Raw genomic sequence first — 9764 nt, forward strand, 5'->3', positions numbered from 1 at the left:
TGGCTCTTTGGTAAAGGTGGGATCCTCCTGGTAGTGACCCTGCCATGCAAACAACAGCATTTATTTCAATCCCCACCTGCTTGTCTTGAAATGTGTTTTGACTCCTGTAGACTTCAAAATTGAGCACCAAACAACTGGGACTGGCAAACACAAAGGCCCTGCGACCTGTGCGATTTGGTTTTCCAGCCTCACATTGGCGCACAAGACACTGGCCTGTAAATGAATTCATTTGCTCATCTTTGCCAGCTTTGAGGGCCCTTGATTGCTTGAGGCAGCCTTGTTGACTGTTGGTTTCTGTTTAAAACCTGACCTTCCAAAGAGCATCCTCTTTTTTCTGGTCATGCAGGGTGGCAAGGTCATTTGATGGACTGGCGATGTTTAAAAAATAACCTTGGTTATCGCATTGGCAGGCAGTAATGGTCTTTCTGTAATGGCATTGTCTTCCCTGCCCAATACATATGAAGCTTAGTGTATTTGAGGGCAAGGTTTGAAAATGGGCTAAAGCAAGTCCCACTGTCCCCTACAAAGGACATAGAGTAAAATGTGTATTTTGAAAGGCTTTAAAATTAACATGCTCTTATACAATAGTAATATAATGTAGTTAAAATCTTTACAAATAAAAAAAACAATATCATAAGAAAAAAATAACTACGTTGCTGTATTTAAAAATTGTACCACTTAAACCTCATACTGCCACAGAATGTGCTTGCTGCAATCGCCGCCAATTTAGAAAGACAGAACATGTGGTCTGTTGGCCACATCCAAACTTGTGTAACATCAATAGAAAGCCCAATATGTACTCTTTACAGTACAGTAGGAAACAAACACACTGCATTCATGGTGTTAGAAATAAAGACCACAGTATCATGTCCCCCACAGAGGACAAAAATAAATTGCTGGATCTCAGAAGGATATCCAACTGTGTAGTACAGTACAAGAATACACTCAAAAACTTCTCATAATGTCACACATACAGTAATGTACAAAAGTATACAGCAGGTCAGGTCACACGACAAGTCAATCCGGATAAAATCTTACTAGCAATGCAGTAATACAACGGTATAAGTGTGTGTTTCCTACCTTAAAATAAAGTTACAGCGACCCCGACCCCAGATTAAGGTTAAATGTAATAGTTTCCTTGTTTAACATCGTTGTCATGGCAAAGTTGAGAGCCAGTGAGTGTATGGTGTTTAACGTCACAGAGTTCAAGAGTCGTCTAACAGGTGCCGCTTATAATTAGCGAGTAAGCTAAGGGCTAAGAGGCTTTCACGTTCTGTCCTGCGGGACCCAAAAACACAAAGAAAAGCCCAGTGTCTCCATCTAGTGACCACACAGTTTTGCCAAAGTTTGGGCAGCTGACTGAAGACAGACAGCGCCGTTTCTCACACTAGACTACTGTGGGTTTTGACTGTTTTTGAGGCCGTTTACATATTGTGACTTTTGCGTGCTCAACTGTGTTATTTTAAATGGAGACGTGCGATAAGCGCGCTCACAATAATTTTCGCGTTCGCGTTTTCCTTGCGCGTCCCAACATTTGCCACAAGCACAGCAGATCATGTGACAACAACCAACCAATCAGGATTACTCATTCGGGCCTCATGGATCAGACGCCACGGGAGCGCAACTAAGAGAACTTCTTGAAACCATTTAAGAAAGGTTTGGTGGCGATCAGTGCCTTTTCCAGGATGATGGAGCAAAACTGATAACTAAGTGGCTCAGGAAACAAAACATTAAGCTTTTGGGTCCATGGCCAGGAAACTCCCCAGACTTAATCCCATTCAGAACTTGTATTGAATCGTCAAGAGGCAAGTGGACAAACAACAACCAAATTCTGACAAACTCCACGTCGGTGTTAACTGGTTTTGCAAGAATGGACTGCCATCAATCAGGATGTGGCTCTTGACAGCACACCAGGGCGAATCCAAAAGGTGTTAAAAAAAGAATGGTCAACGCTGCAAATATTGACTCTTTGCAATAAACGAATTGTAATCGTCAACAAAAGCCTTTGACACTTATGATTACAAATTCTTGTAATCATACTTCAGTATACTATAGTAACATCTGACAAAAAAAAAAATCTAAAAACACTTGAAGCAGCAGATTGAAACTTAAATTTTTTTGTCGTCCTCCAAACTTTTGACCACGGCCGTAGAAGATGAATTAATGTTTGCGATCTCCTGTGCCACCCTCCAATCCGGAAGGTGGCGGTAAATGCACCTTCACGCTGATTAAAACCGCAAAGAAAACCAGAATGAGAATCACACGGGCTTGGTGTGGAAAGCGGGTGGGAAAAGTGAGGTAGCAGGGACGTGTATTTCTTGCAGCTGCTGTCGTCGTGTCGCTCCTGTCACACAGCCAAACATGGCAGGAGGCAGAAAGAGAACCGGGCGCCAGACCAGCTTTTACTCCACTATTACCTCAATATGGCAGGACAAGCACCTGATACTGTTCAAGCCCGAGTACACGCTCCTGGTCGCGGCGGCGCTCTGGTGTCTGGAAGTCGGTGTTAACGTGTGGGTCATTCAGAAAGTGGCGTGTAAGTCTCGAGCAAGCTAACTGGCTAACCGTCTGCGCACACACACACACACACACACACACACACACACACACACACACTCGGAGATGAGTTCTAATGGCAGACTTTTGTTAAGTAAATTTTTTTTTTTGTAATGAGAAATGTCTTTAACTTCTAAGCTAATGAAAACAAAAAAAAATCATTAATTTATTTTCCTTACTAATGTATGAACACATCTCTTTATAACACAGGGGTTAATAATTTGCTCAGAGTTTCAGCCTTAAAAAGTAACAGTTTATAGAGTTTGTTTAAAATCAAGTTTTATAAGTGAATTAAGAGTACGATTAATCAGTGTAACACTCGTGAAATTAATTCTTTAAAACACACACATTGGCTGCTGTGAGAGAGGTGCAGGTGTGTGTTTTACTGCCCTGATGTAAACATAAGGTTTATAATGTGTAGTGTGAGTCTGCAGGTTGCTCGCTGGGGTTCTGTCTCATGTTGTCTCACTGAGGTGATTTCCTGGTGCAGCAACTCTGTATTACTCATCAGGGGTACATTTAACAATTTCTACATGTTTGGGTCGTTAAAGGAGTTCCTGGGACACCAGGGTTTCTGATGTGAAGCAGGCAGTCTGATCACAGCTTCGCTGTACTGAGAAAATGTTTTACCTTGATGGCAACCAATAACTAGTGAAAAGCTGGGATAAGTGCATTAGTGTAGCAGGGGATTATATAGAGAAATAAAAGTTATTTTACTTTCATAACTGTTATAGGGTATTCTGTAAAATCTAAAATCCTGGTTTGACTTGAACATACTTCGCAAACAAATGACTATTCAAACTACTCAAAGTAGCTGTTTAGAAAAAAATATTTTCCAAATGACCACATTTAAAATGAGTGAAATGTGCTCGCAATTATTGCATTATTCTTGACAAAATATAAAAGCCTGACGATTTACTGTTTTCTCTCTTAAACACACTGTGTGCACTTTCACAGATACCGAGATTGACTGGAAAGCCTACATGGACGAGGTCGAGGGCGTCATTAATGGCACCTATGACTATACCCAGTTAAAGGGAGAAACTGGGCCTCTAGTGTGAGTTTGCCATTAAGCATTACTATTTCCTATCTTTTGCAGATTTTTTTCTTTACAGCTGTTGATGGTGTAAAGCTCATCAGTTCACATTATTAGCTCATTCTAAGTGATGGCATGAATGATCACCTGTAACACTGGATAAATTTATTTGTGTGTGCGCACATGTTTCTTTTTTAGGTACCCAGCAGGGTTTGTGTACATTTTTACCGCACTTTACTATGTTACAAACCAGGGGCTGAATATTAGACTGGCACAGTATCTGTTTGCTATCTTCTATCTTATCACCCTTTTGTTGGTCTTCCGCATCTACCATCGTACAAAGAAGGTGAGACCTGCTAAGTACACACACACTTCAATTATGCATTAGATTGGTCTTGCTCAAATGGATGGTTTATCCTTAATTAAAAAAAAATATATATATTTAAGATGAAATAGACAACCATTAGCTCTAATGGTGGATTCTTTTGGGTGCTGTGGGTGTTGGTGTGAGGCCTCTGTGGATCGCACTTGTTTGCCTGGTGGATCCCATTGGTGCTCAAATTGATTGCGATCAACAACCTGAGACCACATCAACAACCTTGTCATCAATCAACCATGTCTTTACAAAGCAATGGGTCTTTGAAGGCTCCCTTTCATAGCTAGTATTTACTTGTTTCAGCAACTTGCCTTAGGTGCCCATGACCTTGTCACTAGTTTACTGGTATATAATATTCTTGGGGCATGATTTTGCAGATCAGCAATGTTACCCCCTATTATTTGGTTTCAGATTTCGGTTGTCGTTTTCCACTAACACCTAACATTATATGTTACACCTTATAACACCTAACAGCATTATATATAGTATTTTAGCGATCAGTTATTTAAAGCTGTCATGGCAGAGGCATGTATTCTTAAACATTGAAACTCCACTTTGGCTGTCATCAGTTGTCTTGGCCATGTGATTCTTAAACCATATTCTTTACAAGAGTGAATCAAGCTTTACAGGCTGCTATCACTGTTCTTTACATATTTAGTCAAACCACATCAGGCAAAAAGCACAAAAAACATAAATAAAGCACAAGTCTTCTGCACATTATTGTTATTGGACATTTAAGTGTATCATATTGTAATAGCATGGTATCAAAAAAACCCACCAAAATGTGGTCAAAAATATTTAAACATATTTGTTTTTTCAAGTGTTAAAGGAGGGAATGCAACAACTCTGAACTATATAAAAAGTAATGCATAAACATATTACTTCTTGCCTTGTCAGGTTCCACCATATGTTTTCTTCTTTGTGTGCTGTGCTTCATATCGGATCCATTCCATCTTCGTGTTGCGACTCTTTAATGACCCTGTGGCGATGATGCTGCTGTTTGGAGCAGTCAACCTTATGCTGGATGGACACTGGACCCTGGGCTGTGCACTCTATAGGTAAAAGGTCAAGGACATGGATAGATAGAACTCAGGATAACAAAAAAATAAATTAAACAATACTAAAGGCCAACATGTACATGTTTTCAAAAAGGTAAAGTTTAACATGTTATGACTTAGTTAATGATCTCTTGCTGTGAATTGTATATGTGGTTAAAATTCTTTAATTTCTGTGATGTGGACAGTCTGGCCGTGTCAGTGAAGATGAACGTGATGCTCTTTGCTCCAGGACTTCTATTTATCCTCCTGTCAGAGTTTGGACTGATGAAGACTCTTCCCAAGCTCACCCTCTGTGCCATCATCCAGGTAATTATGATTTAAAAAAAAAAAAAATTAAATAAAAATGGTTATAACTAATTTGTTAGTGGTTTTATGTTGTGTATATAAACCACAAACAACTAATAGAACTTCTATTCTTAGTTTTAGTCTGTGCTCCCTTATCTTTTCCCCCCCTAGCCTCTTGCCTCTGTTCTTCTCACCATCAGTGTTAACTTCCCTTACCTCTCTGTCTTTAGCTTGTGTTGGGGTTGCCCTTTCTCCTGGTGAATCCTGTAGGCTACATGAGCCGGGCATTTGATCTGGGGCGTCAGTTTCTGTTTAAGTGGACAGTGAACTGGCGCTTCTTGCCAGAGGACATTTTCCTCAGCAGGTATTCTCTTCACACCACAGCAGCCAGTCGGGATATGTGCATTTATTATTGTAAACTGTGTGTATAAGGATGATGACGATGATGATGATGATGATAAATGGCTTAATGCTTTTTTTAATGTGGAATTTCTATCTTCAGGTACTTCCACCTGGTGCTGTTATTTGCTCACCTGACCACACTTGTCTGTTTTGCTTTGAGGAGATGGAAGAGGTAGGAAATTGTGACAGTCCATAGTAAAACATGCTTTCTGTTGTGGGTTTTGCACTAGTAATGGGTCGTTCATGAACGATTCTTTTTTTTTTTTTTTTTGAACGAGTCTTTAAGGTTACTCAGAAGAACAAGTAGTCTCTTAGAGTGATTCGTTTATTTTTTACTTGGCGCGCATGCGCAAAGCATCGCAAAACCTCTGCAGCTTATGTACAGAAAACAGAAATGAGTAGTTACCTTTGAGTCTTTTGGTCCGAATCGTTCGTTCCTATGTCACGTGACTCCCATAGATGCTATGAAGTGCAATAGATTTAAAAGAACAAACGATTTGGGCCAGAAGTTGTGAGAGATGTCTCCGTCTGTTTATCATATATCCTTAGCTGTATTGTAATATTTTTTATTACTGGGACTATAGCCAAAATCTGGTGTTTTGATGTGTTTCATGTGTTGTGGGGGGCTGTTTATTGAGAATGTAAGATTTTATTTTATTTCTGATCAAAAGAACGAAATAAACTAAATGACTGAAAAAAGGATTTGTTTATTTTGATGGAAGAGAACCGAGTCACTAAAATGATTGAAACTTTCCATGACTAGTTGCACAAATGCTAAGTTCATTATGAATTCCTGAGGCTCAATCCCAACTAATGCTGCAGCCATTTGTAGCAGGGAAGCAGAGTGGCCATGCTCTCAGTGGGAGAGGGAGGCATACTGGCAATTCTACATTAGCCAAAAAGATGCTAGCCTGTCACAGGCATTTGTGAGCACACACAAGTGTTATGTAACCCCTGACAGAGCATGATTATCAGATCAAAAAGATGCAGTTGGATGCAGTGATCTGTGTGAGAGGAAGCACTAATAGTCATCTTAAAATGTAGCTATTGCTTGATGGGGAGTGCCCTAAAGCCTGGTGAGATTTGGGTGCAAGTAAATTAGGAAAAAACGAAACTTTTTATTTAACCCTGCCACTAATCAGTGTTCCCACAGCTGCTGTGTGTTGGTCTACTAGTTTATGCAACTCCTGGAATACTAAATAATTTATAAAGAGAAATGCAGACATGTATTTATGAGCAAGTGTGTGTGTGTGTTCGTTCTACAGGTCAGGGAGCAGTGTTTGGACTCTTTTGAAAGACCCATCCGTGAGGAAGCCAACAACACAGAAGCTCAATGCTGATCATATCATTTACTCTGTCTCATTATAAAAGCTGATTTATGAAATAATATATATATTTTGTTCTGAAATCTAGCTCTTAAAGAGAAATGTTTTAGAAGAAATTACAAAATGCTTGCTTTAATTGTGGAGCTCTTTGTTTGGCAAAGGGTGTGGGAAATACTTCCACACAATACTTCTACATGATAGTATTCCACACAAAGTATTCCACACAATACCTCCATGGTTCTGGCCATGTCAGACTGATGTCAGTTATTAGCTCATGCAGAATAAACTTAACAAAAGCATTTAGTTTTCAAGTGCCCAGCTGCTATCTCTTAATATGAGAGCCAAGCATGTGTACGTTGTCTTTGGATTTTGTTATTTGCTTTCCTTTCTCTTGTTTTGTTAAATGTCATTATCAGATTATTAGTTCAGTGCTCCTTAACTGACCTTTACAGATCATTCTCATCTTGTTCTCTTCCAACTTCATTGGCATGTGTTTCTGCCGCTCGCTGCACTACCAGTTCTATGTTTGGTATTTCCACACTCTGCCCTACCTGCTGTGGAGCGGTGGGGTGAAAAAGCTGGCTGACTTGCTTAGGTGAGAACACATCCGTACACATATACACCTGAAGTGATCTTGTGCGCTACATTTAAAAAAAATATATATATTTTTTTCATTTCTGTTTTATTCATTATATTTCTCACTATGTCTTTCTGAGTGATGGTCTCCAATTCTCTCTCAGGGTCTTGATACTGGGTCTGATAGAACTGGCATGGAACACGTATCCCTCCACCATTTACAGCTCCTTGTCCTTGCACGTCTGCCATTTCATCATTTTGCTATGTCTATGGTTTAACCCCACCCCGTCTCTGCCAAATACAGGCTCAGAGTCCCACAAGGCCAAACGTCAATGAATGCTGCATCATTATCGTGTTTCTGTGTCCTTCTAAACACATCTCTCCTGGGTGAAAGAGGGAGAATGTTGGCACTATGGAAGCTGTTAGCACATTATGTGACCTCTAAGGGTTGAGACAGGTTCAGATGTTAGTGTCCAGGAATAAGAGGTACAGAAATCTTTCAGGATTCTTAAAGAACTTTTTTTTTTTTTTTTTTTTCAGATGGATAATGTGAATCATGTGTGTTATGTGGATCAGCGTGTGATGTGACTTTCTTTGTAGCCCATTACATGCAACTTAAAAAGACACATGGTGTCACTTAGTGATTTTGGAATGTTGGAATTACGTCTTACCTATAGCAGTGGTTTTTAGTCTATTTCCCCCCAGATATCATGACATTGTAATAATAATAATTTTTTTGGACTGCACAATGGTTGATCAATATTCAGGGTTTCATCTGAGTTTTGTTTGGTGTACCATTGGGACATGATTTAGTACAGTGTTTTTTGGACGTGTTCCCTTAAGTTTATGTATATATTTTTACACCAAATGTTACAGTGTAAACGTGACAAAACTGTAGTTTACGAGTTTGTAACTTGTAAATATACAAACACAGCCTAATTAATTACATATGTGGTGTTTCTTATTGACAAGCCATAGGATATACTGGGAATATATAATGAATAGGTACTGTATAAAGGTATAAACCCTGTTCAGCAATAACTCCTTTATAAACCAGCCTGCAGTTAAAGTTGAAATCTATTTACAAACGTTAGGAAAGAGAATCAGTGGATCGTGTTCCAGACTGAATAGAAATGGTCTGACATTTATGCACCAGAAACATCAGTGTAAAGATTTGTTTACAGTTTTGATGCACAGCGCCGTTTCATACTTGCAAATATTATGTTGATAAACTGAGTTTCCAGTTTATTAGTCTTCAGTCATTGGTCTTTTTGTTTGGTCTTCCCATCATACACATTTTAGCTCTACAATTATTGACAATGAAAATGATTACCACCCAAGTATCTGGTCAGTGGTAACTTTATATTTTTCTATTGATTGAGAGAGTAGAATTATCTTGTAAACTGTTTTATTTAAAAGTGCATCTACAGTATAAATAGTTTCTGATGTCATTATCAATGATTGTACATACATAGTTAGGTGTTCCTAAAAAAAAAGGCAGTGTGTGCTGTAGATCTATCTGCAGGTTTTATTAACTGAAATTTGTGTTGTTTCAAATGTTTGCTTTGTGTCTCATCTGCAAGTACTTGTCTTTACTGCACAATAAGCTTTAGCCAAATAATTAATTCAGGTATATAGCACAAGAAAAAAACGATAAAACATCAGTGTTTTTTTTCTTTGTTTGTTTTGGGGGCTTTAAAAAAAAGATATTTTAGCAAAGTTCCTTTTTTCCTGTCCTAGTGTCTGGTTTTATTTGTTTAGTTTCATTATTTTAGTTCGAAAAATGAGAGTAGTTTGAGTAGAGGGTACTTTGAGAGTGGTGTTATTTGCATGAATAGAAACAGACTTTGTTTAGTTCTTGTTTTTGTTTTTTTTATTTCTTAAATACCAGGTGGCAGCTGCACACAGACTCATTCTGGTGTATCTGCAAATCATTTAGAGCCAACAATTAGGTCCAGTATAGCCTACTGGAAGCAACACAATTGCATAACACATGTACAAACATTGTCTTTAAAAAATAAAGTTTATTGCAAGATTTTCTGATTCTCATTCTGTTGCGTATCTCATTAAGTCTTCATAAAAAGGTTAAAGAATGTCAATTCTCACAAATTTATCTCTTGATTTAACCTTTTTTAAAATGGCTTTTCTAT

At 38.6% G+C, this 9764-nt stretch overlaps 1 protein-coding gene across 1 annotated transcript; it reads left to right on the top strand.

Moving 5' to 3' along the window:
* The first annotated feature begins 2283 nt into the window (after positions 1-2283).
* Positions 2284-9663, top strand: alg3 (ALG3 alpha-1,3- mannosyltransferase). Its single transcript, XM_053486133.1, has 10 exons — positions 2284-2536; positions 3514-3613; positions 3791-3938; positions 4866-5026; positions 5212-5332; positions 5542-5675; positions 5814-5885; positions 6979-7054; positions 7488-7633; positions 7779-9663. The coding sequence occupies exons 1-10, from the start codon at positions 2362-2364 to the stop codon at positions 7948-7950; spliced, it is 1305 nt and encodes a 434-aa protein (XP_053342108.1). The 5' UTR covers positions 2284-2361; the 3' UTR covers positions 7951-9663.
* Positions 9664-9764: the final 101 nt, after the last annotated feature.

This window comes from Clarias gariepinus, chromosome 25, assembly GCF_024256425.1.
Source record: "Clarias gariepinus isolate MV-2021 ecotype Netherlands chromosome 25, CGAR_prim_01v2, whole genome shotgun sequence".
In the NCBI taxonomy this organism is placed as follows: domain Eukaryota; kingdom Metazoa; phylum Chordata; class Actinopteri; order Siluriformes; family Clariidae; genus Clarias; species Clarias gariepinus.

Coding starts and splice junctions, on each gene's coding strand:
- alg3 (XM_053486133.1), top strand. CDS start 2,362: ATGGCAGGAGGCAGAAAGAGAACCGGGCGCCAGACCAGCTTTTACTCC. Junction 3,939..4,865: donor TCTACCATCGTACAAAGAAG/GTGAGACCTGCT, acceptor TTGCCTTGTCAG/GTTCCACCATATGTTTTCTT. Junction 5,333..5,541: donor CCCTCTGTGCCATCATCCAG/GTAATTATGATT, acceptor CTCTGTCTTTAG/CTTGTGTTGGGGTTGCCCTT.